This window comes from Thermobia domestica, chromosome 15 (genome assembly GCF_964235325.1).
Source record: "Thermobia domestica chromosome 15, izTheDome1.hap1.1, whole genome shotgun sequence".
Classification (NCBI taxonomy): Eukaryota; Metazoa; Arthropoda; class Insecta; order Zygentoma; family Lepismatidae; genus Thermobia; species Thermobia domestica.
In genome coordinates this window covers 191,329,617-191,349,561 of record NC_137468.1, presented here as the reverse complement: position 1 = coordinate 191,349,561, position 19,945 = coordinate 191,329,617, and the positions used below count along the sequence as shown (strand labels likewise).

Here is a 19,945-nt window from a genome sequence, read left to right as displayed (position 1 = left end):
TGTGCTCTACCGACACTCCAAATGTATTTCTAGAGCATTTGAGTACAAATTCGCTACACTTAATACTCAGAACGTCACTGTTGGCCAGCATATGTACCTGGTGATTATGCAACCACACACAACAGGCATAAATGTATCCGCCATTTTGGATTTGTTTTAGATATGGACTTAATACAAACGAATTATTGTTACCTGGTAGAAACCTAGGGTTTGAAAAAACCCGGGCTTTTTTGAAAAAGCCCAACCCACCTGGGCCCATATGGGTTTTTTCGGGTATTTTCGGGTTTTTTCGAAATATTTCAATGTCTTTGGGGTAAAAGTGTTAAAATGTGATTTATATTTCAACATTGTCATTGTCTCAACTTGAAACAATTTTCTACTCACTGCTGTTTTGAAAAAAATGGCCGCCATTTTGAAATTTTACATTCGATCGCCGAGAAAATCTATACAGCAAATTTAGCATATCTCGTGCTTCCACCGTCAAAATTTCAACTTAAAAGACTGAAAATTGCGCTTCGTAGCGTGGATACTCGCTGGTTTGAAAAAATAGCCGCCATTTTGATATTTTACGTTGGTATGCCGCCAAAATCTATACAGGATATTTACAATGTCTCGTCCTTGTACTCTGAACATTTTAACTTAAAAGACCGATAGTTGCATCCTGTAGTGTGTGTAGCAGAGGCAGAGAAACGAATTGAGTTGATTTTGTGTTTAACGTCCCTTTCAGCAGCGAGGCTATATGAGACGGGACCTACTGATTAACGTGGAATCCGAACCATATGAGCTCCCTCCGGGCAGCAAACCCGGGTCCGACGCCGAAGACGCATACACTAACCGCATAGCCAGGAAGGAGCTCGGCAGACAAACGAACAAATGTAGATCAAGTCATCCAGAAGCCTGACTGACGTTCGCCAAATATAAATACCAAAAGGGTCTATTAATTTAAAACAAAGATACAATTCATGCTGTATGAAATAAATCAATGTTTTAAAATGTTTTATATGAAATTAACATCTTCCAATGTAAATAAACCTACCATATTTTCTCCATGAGAATACGGGACATCTCAGATTCTCACCCCCCTCCCCTCAACTTTCCAACACAATGCAATGAACTATAGTCTGGTTATGAACAAAAGTATAATAGACCGCGGTGGCTCAGTGGTAGAGAATGGGGTTTCTAGTTCGATACCAGCTCGCGTCAAGTGAGATTGTGGTGGACAAACACCTTGTGCGTGGGTTTTCTTTGGATTCTCACGTTTCCTCCCACTTTCTTCATTTCGTCATTTCATTCATTTCTCATCATCACCGTCACCTTGAGCATAGCAGGCATAACCGTGAGACTAAAACTAAGAGATTTCATTTTATTTAATTTTCTTGTCAAGAATATAATAGGCGAAAGTTCACTAAGCAGTAGCTGCTTTTCTCTGTTCGTACCCTGCAATTAATCGTACGGACTGAAGATGCTTAAAAACTTAAGATGTGCTATAAAAATGCTTTACAGGAAAACAATATGCAAATTATTTAAATCAGTAGTACTATCTACATTCAATATTTTTCGCGCGTTTAGCAATATTTATTTACATGGCTGTATTTGCCAAAATTACGTTCGTCAGTTTAATCTGATGAAAAGCTGATTTTTCTCCTTGTGTCGTGTGTAATTGTCAGGACCAGACTTACATTTCTCTAAGACCTGGACCAAAGCAAATTCTATGCCCTAGCCTCTGAAAAAGATTATAATTCTTGTTAACTTATCTAATGTGTTGCTGGAGAAAAGGTCAGTCATCTTCCCTGTGTTTGTAAATGTAGAAACACTCAAAGCCACTTTTTTTTTTTTTTTTTTTTTTTTTTTTTTTTTTTTTTTTTTTTTTTTTTTAATGTTTTGGAGAGTATCCGAGTTCCCATAAAGTGCACTGGAAAAAGTAGCATTGCAAATTTCGCTCGCTATCAAGTCGAACAGGGTGGTGTAATAACTTCCTCGAAACTGTTACATGCAACAGCGTATTATTCATTCACTAATTAGAGGATTTCCAGCCAATGTCAGATTTTTTTTTTTTTTTTTTTTACTTTTCGAATAAGCTGATATTGATAGCAGAAATGGAACGGAGTTTAAAAAACGGGACATTTCCCTGTCCCGACTAAATTTACGGGGACGCGGGACACACGGGCCCAAAAACGGGACGTATGGCAGGCTTAAGCGTAAAATAGTTTTATTGTTGAAGTATTCATTTCCGATCCTTCTGCGTTTAATTTCCCGAGCACTTCTTTCACGGCGTGTACATCAAAACTTCCACTAGTACGGAAATTTGAACTCAGCACTTGAAATAGTAAGCGTTACATAGTCTTCGGAACCCCGAACATTAAGCTTCTTAAATTTGAAAAGAATTTTTACGCTGTTGCTGATGTTGATTCTACAGAATAATTATTTGAAGAGTAGCAACAAATGACTGAACTAAACTGGTATTGTTGGAAAACCAAATTTTAGTTGAAGAAACTTGTGTTTTACATCAAAGGTAAGAAATAATACTAATAGTTTTACTAATGTATTTATATATGTACTATTAGTACCGGCACCTATGACCTTAAACCCGTCAAACGTATGAGTGATAACGTCCCTCGGTGTCACCGAGTGGACGAGCACACTATTCACGGAAAATATTTTTTAAGTACAAAATTGCTTTTTGTACTTCAAATAGGCTTTCAGCATAATCCATACATTAATTTGTTCTATAACTATCTCAAGCTAAGGTAATTTTTTTTTTAATTCATTCAGTGCATTCAGAACTTTATGAAGGTCGTATGTTGAATGTTGTTGTATACCTTAACGTAAAAGCCTCTAATTTGCTCAGGGAAAGTCTAAAATCTGATAAAAATCACTTACAATGTGGTCACCTTAGTTGTATCAATAATATACTAAGAAATTGGTCAAAAACCCAGGTGGGTTTTAAACTGGGTTTTTTCAGGTGGGTCCAACCCGAAAAAACCCACCGGGTTTTTTCGGGCTGGGCCCACTTGGGAAAACCCTGTAGAAACCCCATCAATTCATATCCATTTAGACCAATTTTCATTTGGCAGTTTATCCGGGACTCCCTACGTTCCTTTGGGGAATCCCTTGCGCGTGCATGGTGGAATTGTGAAACATATAAAATTCAATACAGCAGGTATGACTTCTTCAGTGAATTTTTTGCCCGCCCTGTTTATGTTGGATAGTTTCCGAACTATTGGCGTCCGAAAGTCATTTTCCCACACTTTCGGCACCTTGTAAATCCGAAACTATGTCCGATAGCCGAAAGTTCAAGAGAACTTCTTTTCTTGTCTCAATGGCAGGAGTCACCTCCCAAGGGTTGTAACACTTATTTTGCAACACCCGATATATATATATATATATATATATATATATATATCTGGGACTGAGAAGTAAAGTAGTATAGGTCATAAAATATTAATTTCACAGGAGAAGCGAAAGAGTGATTTCAAGACAATATTTTGTTGAATTAAGTCGATTTTTATAGACGGAAAAATTGTTCACTTCCTGCGTTCCAGTTGTCCATATCTCAAAACTTTCCTAGTGTTCCTCTTACTAATGTAAGAAAAAATACGATAACTCAATTTCGGCCAAAAAGTTTACGGCTCAGCCCCAGATATATATATATATATATATATATATATATTTAAAGTTTTTTCGGAAATAACTTTTTTCAAAAATTTTGCGCCCCTCTCGCCCGGGCCTGGGTTGACGTAGGAATCTCAAAATCACTGGAAAAACAAGTAGTTACGTATACAATACATGTGCCCAATTTCAAAGTGATATTTTGAAAACTAAGAGCAGGAAACTTTGTTGAAAACCTCAAGGTGGCCAATATTATATATAAGATTGGTATATATATATATATATATGACGTGATGTAAAAATTTCCTAAAATAAAACTACTTGTCCTTGGATCATGGTTCATACCTCATTATTTAGAATAAAGCAACCTTTCAAAGAGTACCACTCACATGCCTATATGATACACCAGAAACAGAAAATTAGAGAAAATTCGTGAAAATTTTCGAAGAAATCCCACTTTTAAATTTTTTGAGCTCCTTGGGCTCGGGTTCGGGTTGACGTAAAGATCTCAAAAGAATATGCAAAACAGTTAGAAGTGTAGACATTGCGTGTTCAAAATATCTCAATCTCATATCTTGAAAACTAAAGGTGGGAAAAATTTTTGAAATCTGCCACAAGCTCCAAAGTATATATATATATATATATATATATATATATCTACAGGGTGACTGGTAATTCGATGCATTCCTTGCAAGGGTATTCTACACGTATTTTGGAACATTTTCACCTATATGTACCAGGGGTTGCAATTCAATAGTTTCTGAGTAATTTGCATATGTGTGATTTCTTTGAAATTTGCTGGCTTACGAGAGGTGCGCGAGAAAATTTTACCCTAACTCACTTTCACATACCGTAGAGGGATGAAAATTTACATGTGTAATCTTGCATGCCTATATGGGTAACGTACAGCTCGTAACTCTGCATCATTGCTGTGTTATAGATCCGAACGTGAAGATGTAGTTGTCCAAAATCCATTACTGCACCTCAGAAAGCATGTAGTCATTTCCTAAGGTCAGGTACTTCTACAATGCTGCCACGCTGGTTTCTGAGGTGAAGTGATGGAAGTAAGATGGACCACTAGATCTTACTTCACGTTTGGATCTATAATACAGCAATGGTGTAGAGTTACGAGCTATACATTACCACAAGCCCTACATAGGTATGCAGGATTACACATGTAAAATTTCATCACTCTACGACGTGAGAAAGAGGGTCAGAGTAAAATTTTCTCGTGCACCTCTTGTAAGCCGGCAAATTTCAAAGAAATCACACATATGCAAATTACTCAGAAACTATTGATTTGCGACCCCTGGTTCATGTGGGTAAAAAGGTTCCAAAGTACTTGTAGAATATCCCCTTGCAAAAAATACATCGAATTACCAGTCACCCTATATATGCATGCGTAGCACACAATGTAAAATTTACTGCGTCATTACTATTTGTCTTAAGATCATGATTCATATCTCAATCTCTTCAAAATAAAACAACCTTTCAAAGTATATTACTCGCATACTCATATCATACACCAGAAAAGGGAAATTTTCCGAAAAAATCCCCTTTTTAAAAAAGTTTGGGTTCCTTGCGCCCTGGTTGACGTAGAGATTTTTAAAAATCTGATAAATAGAGATGTACACAATGAGTATGCAAAATTTCAATATGATATCTTGAAAGCTACGTAAGGGAGAAATTTTTGAAAATTGCCTAAAGAAAAAAAAAATGTATTGTCACGCCCCCCCCCCCCTCCTATCCCCATTTGGCGCCATCAAGTTGATCGTTTGGTGCCAAAACGCATGTGGGATGTTCTTTGGTCCATCTCTGACTTGACCAGTACAAAAAAAGAAAAGCTTTAAACGCCTGTTAAAAAGTTAATTAAATGGACCTCACAAGGAAGTAGATTGTAAGGCATTTGTAGAAAGTGGAAGAAACACTGCATTAGATACAAGTAGAACAATATTTTGAGGCCCTTCGAATTTAATTTATTCTCGGGAAATCTATATATATAAAAGAGAACGCACAAAATCCTTTGTCCGCTCATCACGCTAATACGGCTGAACCGATTTCTTTCATTTTTGGGGGGTTGTTAGGATTTGGACCCTAGATGGTTTTTATCATATCACTTTAATTTTCAATTACCAGTGTCTTGAGATAATTGACCAATCAGGTGTCAATACGTACAAAAAATCCTTTGTTCGCTCATCACGCTAATACGGCTGAACCGATTTCTTTCATTTTTGGGGGGTTGTTAGGATGTGGACCCTAGATGGTTTTTATCATATCACTTTAATTTTCAATTACCAGTGTGTTGAGATAATTGACCATTCAGGTGTCCATACGTACAAATCCTTTGTTATTAGTTCATCATAGGTATAAAAATAAACGTATTTATATGCAACCCGCATGACCCTGTGACTCGGCGGGTTAACATAACTGACAGGCGCTATAAATCACTTGAAAGCGAAAAAGTAAAAATTATCTAAGTAACAAAGTTTATTGCGTTCCGGGATGACCGCAGCGAAGCGGGGCGGGTTGGGGTGACCGCAGCGAAGCGGGGCGGGTTAACATAAATGACAGGCGATATAATGTTAACATTTACTGCAATCTACTATGGTTTTTATCATATCACTTGAAAGCGAAAAAGTAAAAATTATCTAATTAACAAGGTTTATTGCGTTCCGGGGTGACCCCAGCGAAGCGGGGTGAACGCTGCTAGTCTATATATATAAAAGAGAACGTACAAATCCTTTGTCCGCTCATCACGCTAATACGGCTGAACCAATTTCTTTTATTTTTGGGGGGTTATTAGGATTTGGACCCTAGATGGTTTTTATCATATCACTTTAATTTTCAATTACCAGTGTCTTGAGATAATTGACCATTCAGGTGTCCATTACGTACAAATCCTTTGTTAGTTCATCATAGGTATAAAAATAAACGTATTTATATGCAACCCGCATGACCGTGTCACTCGGCGGGTTAACATAAATGACAGGCGTTATAATGGTTTTTATCATATCACTTGAAAGCGAAAAAGTAAAAATTATCTAAGTAACAAATTTTATTGCGTTCGGGGGTGACCGCAGCGAAGCGGGGCGGGTTAACATAAATGACAGGCGATATAATGTTAACATTTACTGCAATCTTCTATGGTTTTTATCATATCACTTGAAAGCGAAAAAGTAAAAATTATCTAAGTAACAAAGTTTATTGCGTTCCGGGGTGACCGCAGCGAAGCGGGGTGAACGCTGCTAGTTTTGTTATAAAAAAAAAAGTCAAATCTCAAGAACTTGCTGGCCTGATCGGATATATTGCTGTTATTTTGATTAAGGCCGGTGACCGGTACAAACTTCTTACGAGTTTCTTTGTGTCCAGTATTTTGAAATCTATAATTCAAAATAAAACATAAACATCAAAATCCTTTAATGTTGAAGTATAAGTTTAAAGAGTAAATTTTGTAATTCAAAATTGTCACATAAGGATTAATATACTTTTGTTCATTTGTTTCGATAATTTTAAAGAAGTGGCATATACTGGTCAATCAAGGTTTGAAAAAACCCGTTTTTTTAAAAAAAAAATTAAAAAAAAACCAACTCACCTGGGCCCATATGGATTTTTTCGGGTATTTTCAGATTTAATTGGGTATTTTCCTTTCTTTTTTTTTCCCGAAGAATTTCAATGTCTCTGAGGTAAAAGTGTTCAAATGTGATTTATATTTCAAAACATCATTAACACAACACAACATTTATCATTAACACAACTTGCACCAATTTTCTATTCACTGCTGTTTTGATAAAATGGCCGCCATTTGAAAGTTTACGTTGGATCACCGAAAATATCTACACAGCAAATTTAGAATGTCTCGTGCTTCTACCCTCAAAATTTCAACTAAAAGACCGAAAAACTGCACCCTGTAGTGTAGATACCCGCCATTTTGAAATTTTACATTGGTGTGCCGCCAAAACCTATACAGAAATGTACACCCTGTAGTGTAGATACCCGCCATTTTGAAATTTTACATTGGTGTGCCGCCAAAACCTATACAGAAATGTAGAGTGTCTCGTGCTTGTACCCTGAAAATTTAAACTTAAAAGACCGAAAGTGATACCCTGTAGTATGTGTGGTACAGGCAGACGAACGAACAAATGCAGATAGAATTATCCCAGGAGCCTCAGTGACGTTCGCAAATATGAATAAAAAATATATTAATTTAAAACAAAGATATGATTCATGTTTTATAAAATAAATGTTTCAAAATGTCTTATACGACAAATATTTTGCAGTGCAAAATAAATGGTTTTATTGTTGGAGTTCACTTCCAATACTTTGTGCGTTCAGTTACGGGAATTTTCCGAGCACTTGTTGCAAGGCGGTTCTTTTCAGAAAATTAAAACAATTAACACAAATATAATTCATATTTCATGTTTCAAAATGTCTTAAATGAAATTCAATATCTTCCAGCGTAAACTAAAGTTTTATTTTTGAAGTTTTCCGTTGCGACGCTTTGAATTGTGGAAATTTTCCGAGCACTTCTTTCGCGACGTTTTATTTTCTCTTTCTTTTCGAAAATGCAGTTTTATATATATATAATGCATCGAAACTTCCACTAGTATGGAAATTTGAATTCAGCACTTGAAACAGTAAGCGTTACGTAGTCTTCGGAAATCCGAGCATTAAGCTTCTTAAATTTGACAACAATTTTTACGCTATTGCTGGCGTTGATTCTACAGAATGCTTATTTGAAGAGTAGCAACAAGTAACTGAACTAAACTGTTGTTGTTGGAAAACAAAGTTTTACTGAAGGATACTTGTGTTATCATCAAAGATAATAAAAACTAATACTAATAGTTTTACTAGTGCACTACATATTTACCGGTAGTGCCGGCACCTATGGCCTTAAAGGCGTACAACGTATGAAGCATAACGTTCCTTGGCGTCGGCGAGCACACTATTCACAGGAAATATTTTCTAAAATATAAAATCGCATATTTTACTTCAAACTGGCTATAAGCAAAATTCATACATTAATTTGTTCTATAATTATCTCAAATTAAGTTTTTTTCTTTTTTAATTCATTGCATTCAGAAGTTTATAAAGGTCTTATGTTGAATGTTGTTGTATACCTTAACGTGAATCTAATTCGCCCAAGGAAAGTCCAAAATCTGATAAAAATCACCTTCAATTTAGTCACCTTAGTTGTACCAATAATATACTAACAAAAAGCTCAAAAATCCAGGTGGGTTTTTTCGGGCTGGGCCCACTTGGGCAAACCCTGTGCTCAATACAATAAAATGTCGATCCCAACTTCAGTTTTTTATTTTTAGGACAATGTATCTATTACGCTTATTAGTGAATGTACTAAGGATATGCAGAATACAGGTGGCAATGCACTTTTGTCCACGATAGTATATTTTCTTTTCATGGATGGGTCCGAACAGAGATACTTCACACTTAGACCTAAATCAGAGGGGATTTTGAGCGGGTGTCGGTAATTTTATTTTCAAGAGTTGACAACCCTAATTCCTGGTGGGAGAGAGCACAAAAAAATTTAATTTTGCAATCAAGCACTTTCATTAATAATCACCTGTCCCTTTTAGCCTGAAGGTTTAACTGTAAGATGTTATAACTAAAATTACACTTCTTTCCTTTCACAATCATCCTTTTTTTTTTTTTTTTTTAATCAAGTGATATTTTACAACTACTACAAAAAAATAAAGAAATCTTCAGTAGTGATGAGCAGATTCCCTTCCCAGCATATCATAAGTTACTTCTTATATTTTACTATATGCAACAATAAGATTACTACACTAACCTAGCGCTTTTATCCTTTTTTAATGCATTTTTATGTACATTTCAGGTTTTTCTAACAATTGGATCCTTCTTAACAGCATTCCTAGTCCTACTCCCATATGACCATCACGACTGATAAAATTTTCGTTATTGTCAAAATCACCATTCGGGTAATAGGATTGGGAATTAGATTTCTGGGTTCTCGCCATCTATGGCCATTGAGCCCGTCACGTATAAGACGGATGACGTCTCTTGGCGATCATATTTATCCGAGGAAATATATTATCGGCGATCATATTATCCGAGGAAATATATTATCGGCGATCGTATTATCCGAGGAAACATATTATCGGCGATCACATTATCCGAGGAAATATCATATTATCGGCGATCATATTATCCGAGGATATATATTATCGGCGATCATATTATCCGAGGAAATATCATATTATCGGCGATCATATTATCCGAGGAAATATATTATCGGCGATCATATTATCCGAGGAAATATCATATTATCGGTGATCATATTATCCGAGGAAATATCATATCGGCGATCATATTATCCGAGGGAAGGGAGAAAGAATTGAGGAAAGAAGGAACCGGATCGGGACAGGTTAGATACCATCCCAACATTTGCCTGGCGTGAATGAGGAAAACCCAAGAAAACCTCACTCTGGATGACTGGTCTAAAAAAGCTCTCACACTTTTGGGACACAGTGTTCCCATTTGGAATCGAACCCGGAACCGCTCACACCAAGACAAAAGCGTCAGTAACTCCGCTACGCAGGGGCACTCAAAATCACTGGCGCCAATCCCGGGGAGATGAGGGGGACGTCCCCCAATTTTGGAACTGAGTGGGACTGCCCCCCTCCCAATAATCTGATTTGAAATGTGTTTTTTTTTGGGGGGGGAGGGGAGAAATGTGATGATTTGTGTCCGATTGCCACAAAGGAAAGTGAAATGAAATTGATGTCATCCTAGCGTAAGCCCGCCTTCAAATGTTGAAGGCAACTCTGCTCCCCTAATTCTTCACAGCATTGTTTTTCAACTTCACAAATATTTTGAACATCACTTAAAAAAGAAAAAGGAAAAACGGAACAGTCTTACCCGTCCCCTCCAATGTTGAAGACAGATTTGTGCCGCCGCTCCAAATCACCACTGTTAATACAAAAAAAGTCGAAGATCATATTGTGAAAACAGGACTTAAACAATTGTGAGGACTGACATAAAAATGTAATATTGGAGGAAAAATTGAAGGAACATTATTAGTAGGTGAAAACCTTTACAAAAGCAAAAAAGTATCTAAATCCACTTACTTTGCCCAAAATTGAGCTCTGAGTTTGTTCCGTCCTTGTAATTCCGAGATCAGCATATGTAATCTGGGCTCCCTGGCTTGACGACTCCATTGTGAAACATTACAACACTATCTGCAAGGATAATATTTGCTATTAATAAATTTTCACTGTATTCTCCACTAAAAGTCTGTACAAGTATGCAAGACACCTCTAGAAAGTGTAGAATAAGGGATTCTTTAAGAACTTATCAGAATATGACAATAAGGAATGGGCGTTCCTCATAAGCGCATCTGCTGAAACTATCCTTCAAAAATTATCTTTTACAATTTTAACATACAGACGGAACAAATACTTAAGCAAACTTACGAATTTTATCAAGAAGAGATATCCTTATGTAATAAAACCTGAAGAAACTTCAATATTATGAATAGCAACCACTATACTAGATTGTGTAATTTCATACGGTAGTTGTAAATTTTATGGTCCTACAGCCAAGAACAGTTTTAGTCGACTAGCTGGCATATGTTACATAATAACTGAATTGTCAATGTACTGTAATAATGTATTAGGTTTATATATATATATATATATATATTGGGGACGCGGGGGCTCAGTGGTAAAGCGTTCACCTCCGATGCTTGGGGTCCCTGGTTCGATCCCAGCTCGCGCCGTGTAGACTGTCGGTTTTCTCGGGGTTCTCCCGTTTCCTCCCACTTTCTTCACTCCAACATTTCATTCATTTCTCATCATCAGCGTCTCCTTTAGCCTAACCGGCATAACCGTAGGACGTAAAACTAAAGATTTCATTTCATTTTCATATATATATATATACAGGGTGGGCCATTTTAATTAATCCACGTAAATATCTGAAAAATGATAAAACATAGAAGAAATGTTTGAAGTACACGTTATATATTGCTAAGGGGGAAAACCATTTCCTCCAAAAGTACCCCTCTCCACCCCCCGGAAATGGGGGTAATGGGGGGTAACTTTGAAATGTCAAATGGGAACATGGGTCGAGTAATACCTCGTTCGAAAGGTCTTGGAAAACTAAGTAACGCTGTACCAAAATTTGTTTCATATGGAGCATCAGTTTCAAAATGGCCGCCATGATATAGTTCGGAAACTCCAGTAGCCGTAGTATGAAAACCATGGGAGGTAAATGATTGGAACAAAATTGAAATACGTAAATATCATAAGGCATATCAAATGATGTGACCCCTGCGATCCCAGCGGCTTCCCTGAAGGTATCTTGTGAGCTAACTTCAAAATTTCAATGTCCGACCGGACAACGGTTCGGGCGTACGCTTGACCTACCCAATGCTGTTTGTAAGGCAGACTTCAGGGATAGAGAATTAGTGCACTCAGTTAATGCGGATGGCCACAGTCAAGGGCGCCCATAAGGGGGTCAAGGGGGGTTCTCGCCCCCTAGAGGAAATTGTGCTTCGGAATATCGAAAACTCAATAGAATTTTTAGAATAGCTACAGCAATATTCTCTGACACTGATACTATGTTTCGGCGGCCTTTTGAGAACACTGCCATTTCACCTCAATCGTTTTCTCCTGCAAGATGTTTGATTTTGCAAGATTTATCGAACGAGGTACCACTCGGCTCATGTTACTATTTGAAATCTTGAAGTATCCCTTCAGGGAGGCCACTGGGATCACAGGGACACACCATTCGATATGCCCTATGATATTTACGTATTTCAATTTTGTTCCATTCATTTACCTCCCATGGTTTTCATACTACGGCTACTGGAGTTTCCGAACTATATCATGGCGGCCATTTTGAAACTGGTGCTCCATATGAAACAAATTTTGGTACAGCGTTACTTAGTTTTCCAAGACCTTTCGAACGAGGTATTACTCGACCCATGTTCCCATTTGACATTTCAAAGTTACCCCCCATTACCCCCATTTCCGGGGGGTGGGGAGGGGTACTTTTGGCGGAAATGGTTTTCCCCCTTAGCAATATATAACGTGTACTTCAAACATTTCTTCTATGTTTTATCATTTTTCAGATATTTACGTGGATTAATTAAAATGGCCCACCCTGTATATATACACACAGACGGTGATCAGAAAAATTGAAACACCTGTAGTTGGCAACACGTCAGATGTATGGGTTGGCAGTGGTGTTGTGGCGCCCGCAGCCCGACCGCTGGTGGTGGTGTGTTAGGTCGATCTCCATACTACGTCAGGCGCAGTGGAACAGCAGTGTCCAGTGGCTGCAGCAGACGGAGGTAGTGTAAAATGGGAGACCTCTCAGATTTTTAAAGAGGGCAAATTGTTGGTGCGCGGTTATGTGGAGTAAGTGTGACGGCAGTGGCTACTGTGTTAGGTGTGTCGCGTGGGACAGTGTCGAAGGTGATGACGGCCTACACAACACACGGGAAAACCACATCGGGGAAGCGGAACAGTGGGTGGAAGAAAATCATGAGTGACAGGTCACGCCGGGAATTACAGCGCATTGTCACGCAGAACCGTCGTGCCACTGCCGAGCAAGTGACGGAGGAACTCAATCAGCACCTCCCCCACCCTGTTTTGACAATCACAGTCCGCCGCGAATTACAAGACATGAAGTTACGGGGTCGTGTTGCACGGGCCAAACCGCTCATCAGGGACCATTACGCTTTCGCACGCCGCAAATGGTGCCGCGACCATGCAACTTGGACCGTTGAGGACTGGAAACGTGTGATATGATCGGATGAGTCATCCTTCACCCTATTCTCAACCACGGGCCGTGTTTGTGTGTGGAGAACGCCCAAAGAAGCTTATGATCTGCAGTGTCTCCGCCCAACTGTGAAACATGGCGGCGGCTCGGTGATGCTGTAGGCCGCAATATCATGGTTTTCATTGGGTCCTGTGGTCACACTTAGCGGACGAATCACTGCCAACGATTATGTCGCAATTTTAGGAGACCACTTGCATCCTATGGTCTGGATGTTGTTCCCGGACAATGACGCCATCTTCCAGGATGATAATGCACCCATTCACACAGCTAGCGTTGTTGCAGCGTGGTTTGAGGAACATCGGAAGAAGTTCAACACCACCCCTGGCCCGCCCAATTCCCAGATCTCAACATAATTGAACATCTGTGGTCCGTCTTGGAAACACGACTCCGACGACGATTTCCACCTCCATCCTCTCTCACAGAACTGGCCGATGCCCTGCACGAGGAATGGTGTTAAATTCCACTTGCTACCATTCACGACCTCTATGCCTCCATCCCACGTCGCATCAAGGCTGTTCTGAAGGCGAAAGGTGGCCCGACACCATATTAATCTGGTAAGTTGCAATTTCGTTCAGGTGTTTCCATTTTTCTCATCGCCATCTGTATATATATATATATATATATATATATATATATATATATATATATATACAGGAACGTACAAGGCCTATATCGGAGCTAATACTGCACGTACAGCCTTCAAACAAAAATTGCATTACCAAATCGTATGTGTAGAATGCAATAAAAATAGTAGTGAGACCAGTGGCATCTCGTGAATACCTCCAACGGGGGGCAACTTCAAAATTTGAAATGGAAAGTGGTATAACTGTTGGAATCGTTCGAAAGGACATTAAATGTCATGCAAATTTTAGAGGACAAACTTTGTCATATCCTTTCCCATTTACCCGCTAGAGGTGTTGTTGCAGACTTGTATCTGACTACCTGTAGCAGGACTTTATCTCAGCTAATAATGCACATAAAGCAGTCAAACAAATAATTGAACTACCAAATCGTATGTGTAGACGTCAATAAAAATAGTAGTGACACCAGTGTGTATCGTGAATATCTCCAACGGAGGTCATCTGCAAAATTTCACATGGAAACAGGGGTTGGTTGTGCCTCCATTGAAACAAGCGCACAATGGGAGAAACGTCGAGAGGAAACATGTTGGCATATTTTTTCCTCTGTGACAGCAACACGATCGCATTACGAGATCAAAGTCAGATAATGCGAGGGTTTCTGCATGCGGAACCAAAGGGAAGAGTAAATACTGGTCTGAAACGAACGTGACGTACAATTGTACATACGTGGAATCACGCCGTGTACCGTAAGTGGCGACAACAATGGCGTCAGCAAGAGAACACGACGGGGGGAGGGTACATACTGTAACAGTAAGCAGAGGTACATTTGCTGCTGTTGAATGAAGCTCTAAATAGGGAACCAATGACAAGAGAGTGGTTTCCGTATGGCTGCGACAGAAGCGCAGTGGATGGGGAGAACTATGATGAGGGACAATGTACGATGCCATAACAAAACGGAATAAGAAACTATTGGTTGCAACGAAGAAAGACGAACCAATGTCCTGTTGCCAAAGCATGGAACAAAACGTGGGGACAGAAAGCTGAGGCGTTGCAATCAAGCCATAGGAGAAAGATGAGTAAAGAGCTAAAGAATCAGCTTACTTTCTGCGGAGTGTAGTCGACGCCCCCTGGCTTTCACAAATGTTCAAATTGATGTCCCCGAACGGCAATACAGCGATTTATTCGCTGTACGTAATTGTGAGCAACAGTTTCCAACTCGGCCACGTTGATGGTCCGGAATGCGGTTTTGCATGTTGCGAATTGCAGTTGGTCGGTTGACATACACAAGATCCTTAATTCGATCCCAGAAAAAATAGTCCATACAAGTAAGGTCGGGCAACCGCGGAGGAAATTGTGGATTGGAACCTCTTCCGATCCAGTGTTGCGGAAATAGAACAGTTAGCTCTTCCCTACTCATGACAGCATTATGGGATCGACAGCCATCTAATTGAAACCACAGCATCTGACATATATGGAGCGGTACGTTTTCCAATAGCGGCTGTAGATGGTGTCGCAAGAAATCACGAAACATTGCACCTGTTAAATGACCAGCAAAAAACCATGGCCCAATGACCTGAGTCCCTACAATGCCACCCCCCACATTAATGCGCCATTTGTGTTGCCGATTGACTTCTCTCATCCAGTGAGGGTTCTCCGCTGCCCAGTAATGTGCATTGTGGAGATTCACGTTGCCGTCACTGCAGAATGTCGCTTCATCAGTCCATAAAATGAAGTGAATGAAATTCGGATGTTCTCTTATGTGATTGACCACCCAGTTGCAGAATAGAAGCCGTAAATTACAGTCCGCATTACTAGTTCTTGATGCATAAAGAGGTGGTATGGGTGAAAATGTGATATCCACAGAATACGCAGGACACTCAAGTACATCAATGGCAACGTCTTCATTTTGTACGACTCTTCTCCGGACACGATAGCGTCCACGCATGTTACCTGTCTGCCGCAATCGTGCTGCTAATCTCCGCAGCAGATTGTGGGAAATATTTTGTCGCTGTGGATAGTTTTCAACTTATAATCGAGCTGCAGCCCTATACTTTCCCCGAAATTCCCCTAAAATCATGAGCATTTGGAATGCCTCCAAATTCGTATATTACATGAATGTTATTTACTACCGACATTTCCTACTACAATCACTCAAACATCAACATAATCAAAGAGGTATTACTGCTTGTGGATGTTTCACCATTTGCGTGCGGGAGGTTCGCAACAGGCGTAAGGGACACATTGAACGTGATACACATTCTCTTCCTCAGTAATGAACCTTATAATATACTTTACAGTGAAGTTTTGGTTATTTGTATACATTAATTCGTTTAGACATAGTAATAAAATGAAAAGGAGGCTAATTGACAAACACCTGTATTTGTCGTGTTAAAACCAAACTAAATTGAAGGCTACCAAAACTCAAGTAAATCAAATGGACAATAGCTTAATTTTATAAAAAGATGGGAACACCTTATTTTTCATACACCACATTTACTATAGGTGTAAATTTAAAAATATTCAAAATTAAAAACAATCATTCAGACATGGACTACTGTATACATGTCATGATGTTGAGTGGTTCTCTCGTTTATACGTATAACCCCGTCGCTGATACGCCTGATCCCTACGGACGCAACCCTCGCTGCCGCTAGTTCCCCCTACTGCGCTCTTCCCTGACTCGGTTTAATAGCACTCGTGACTTTTTGCGGCCACCTAGCACACGTTGGCTCGTGTTTTATGCATTGTATTTTTCTTAAGCCAAACGTCCACACTATTTATTCTGAACCCTCCTACAGTCAATCTACAAGTAGTAATGGAGGTCCTTACTTAGTGCATGCTCCGCTAAAAGAAACATAAAGGTCTAACCTAACCAGAAAATGTAAGAAATGTGCCAAAATTTGTTAGAACCATCTGCTCGAGTAATGCCATGTTGAATACCGACTTGGTTTAATACAAGTGGCTGGAAGATCAGAAAGTGAACGGGGTATAGTGACAGGTACTGGGCCGGCATAGTAAGCCAGAGATACGGGTTTGATTCCCGCCAGTCACATATATTTCACTTCTTTAAATGGAAGTGCATAACTGAGTCTACTCTGGTCTCTAGCAGCTATATGAGGCAATGGTGCTCTACACATAACGGGTGAACTCGCGTACATTTTCTGAATTCATTGAGACTATCCCTCAACTAATAACGCTTTCGACCCCATTTAGTTCTGCTAACGACCTATTTACTAACTAAAAATTATAGTTGAAGGGGCAGAAATAAGCGAGCCGACGGAAATTAATACTTTGCATGCCCTCTTTTCATACTTAACAATTACTTACTACTTATATACCGTAAAACCGCACAACCGTGGTGTACTCAATTTACGGGAAGGTTCTAGATTACTGGTCCCCCATGTAGATTAGTAGCTGGGTAGGTTTATTTCTGTACTAAAGTTTATACATTTAACTTATACAGTATTGCCGAGCGAGCGTCAGCGAGTGAAAGCGGGTTAGAGCCCCGCAGGGCACGTTGTTTTTGTCTTTATTACTGCTCAATGGGAAGGGGGGCCAGTAATCTGGAACCTTGCCTCAATTTACTCTAGCCATCGTTAAGTTTATGCTATTATCTAGTAAATTCGAGTACAGAACATACCGGTCACGTAGCCCAGCAGTTTCTGAAAAACATTATTGCTAATGGGATTGATCAGAATGTAAGTAATGTTTGTATTAAACACTACAATAACACTATTATAGTCTGGAGTCATTGACATTTCAATTGCAACATTTGAATGTGCAAAAATTACGAAAATACTAGCAATTATGCTACAAAAACAAACGTATATCTGTACTAGTACAGGTGACATCGACAACTAACCACAAAACAATTAATATTATAAGTCTTACCATTGCTTTTGTTTGTAATACGGAAACTGTCACCTCCCGTCACAATGTCACATATCTTACAAGTAAAGCAGATATGTAATTCTACTATTATTTAGTGAAGACAGTGGAAACTTCCAACCACCACTTCTCACCGATCGACATTCACTCCTACCAGGGAAGATACTTAAAACTCAGTTTTCCTCGTTTTCATTTTCTCGCGTCTTCTTCTAAAAACTTTTGATAATTTATAGTGTAGGAATCTCAAACGAAGAAAATGATCATGTTTTAGTATTAAAGACAGAAGTGTTAATCGTGAGTGTTAATCCTTTTTCGAGACTAATGGCCACATTCTATTTGCGAATTAATTTGCAGTAAGACGCATAGCAGCTATAATCATAAAGTTTCGTGTTTCAACGCTGTAGGCATAGTTTTCGTATTACAACGCGAAGACTGGCACGGAATGATCCCCATTGAATAAGAAATTTTTCACAGCACTGAGTAATGACAATTTCAGGCAAGTTTCCTTCCCTAGAGAAAGACTCGTCGAAACAAAACAATGTCGCGACGCACAAGTAGTCATATGTTTTGAAACGAGGCAGTTGCACGCGGTAGCTAATGTTTTTCTCAGGCATGTGTTTGCAATGAAGACGCTGACAGAAGAGGGCTATGGAAGTTAAAAGAGGAATGGCGGAATATAGTGAAAGTGGCTAAGCGAAGATTGGTAATACATATTAATTCCTGAAGTAATTTCGAACAGAATTATTACAGTGTGTGCTACGTGTAATAAGAATAATTAATTCTTTGTAAGCATAAAACTGTGGAGTGTAGAATAACGAAAATCACAGACAATACATTCGCATTGAGCTGAGTGTAGTGATCAACGTTACTAGAACATTCTCAAACGATAAAATCAGGATTACTGCTCCAGATAGGTGAGACCAATTTTAATTATTTTAAAGTGTGAAAATACTTTTCCACTCAGGTGCCTAATAAATATTTCTCTTTATTATCAATTTTCTCTTTAATAAATATAAAAACAATGTTTAAAAATGTGCATGTTCTAATACATGGAAGCTAAAGGCGCCATGATGGAAACTAACACAGAATCTTTAGACATTCCAAAAACTTCAAATTGTTCCATTATGGAAATTGAATCAACAGATGAAAACTCCTGTAAGATTAAGGAGAATGAAACTTCACAATCTAGTATAAATTCTTTGCCAGTAATCCAATCACCAGTCAAAAATGACAAACATATAACTAACCCTCATACTAATGCTACGCAAGTAGGAATAAACAAATATAAGGATCATCACTTAGCTCCTTACATTGTTTTCATTCGTTCCAGTACAGAAGAATTGGGTAAACGGCATATAATGTCAATAAGTCGACAAATATACTATGCAGAAATACCTGGCATAGAAGTAATCGACAAAATAGGACGCAACTTGATTAAAGTTAAGTTCAGATCTGGAGCCGAAGCAAATAACTTTCTTTCGCATCCCTTACTCACTACAAACAAATGGGAGGCGTTCATCCCCAATCACTTATTATATTCAACAGGGGTAATTTATGGCATAGACACTGACATCTCTACGGATGATTTACTAAATGATATTCAAAGTGATATTCCTGTAACCTCAGTAAGGCGTATACACAAAAAGGATAACCATGACGTATTACAACCCACTTCTACCATCATCCTAACGTTCGACTCCCAGCACCTTCCAAACGAAGTCAAGTTGTATTATTTAAAAAGAGATGTCCATCTTTACATACCCACCACCAAACAATGCATCATGGGTTGTTATAGGTATGGACACAGGCGTATTAATTGTCACTCTAAAAAATTAACTTGTGTAAATTGTGGTCAACCACATTCTCTAGACACTTGTACAAATACCACAAAATGCGTTAACTGTGGTAATAATCATAGAGCGGACTATAAACAGTGTCCAGAAAGATTACGTCAACAACAAATTATGCTTTTAATGGCGAAAGAGAAACTATCCTTCAACGAAGCAAATATAATAATTAAACGACCGCCAGCTTTGACTCAAAGCTTT

General features: G+C 38.7%; 1 protein-coding gene across 1 annotated transcript in view; it reads right to left on the bottom strand.

The window, feature by feature from the left end:
• LOC145671425 (uncharacterized) overlaps nucleotides 1–18,362 on the bottom strand; it is a 97,835-nt gene extending 79,473 nt beyond the window's left edge. Inside the window, exons 1-2 of the mRNA XM_081740598.1 lie at nucleotides 17,901–18,362; nucleotides 10,713–10,823 (exon numbers count right to left, since the gene is read on the bottom strand). Of these exons, the coding sequence (XP_081596724.1) occupies nucleotides 10,713–10,802 (90 nt within the window). The 5' untranslated portion in view covers nucleotides 10,803–10,823; nucleotides 17,901–18,362. The remainder of the gene's footprint in view (nucleotides 1–10,712; nucleotides 10,824–17,900) is intronic.
• Between the last annotated feature and the right edge of the window lie 1,583 nt (nucleotides 18,363–19,945).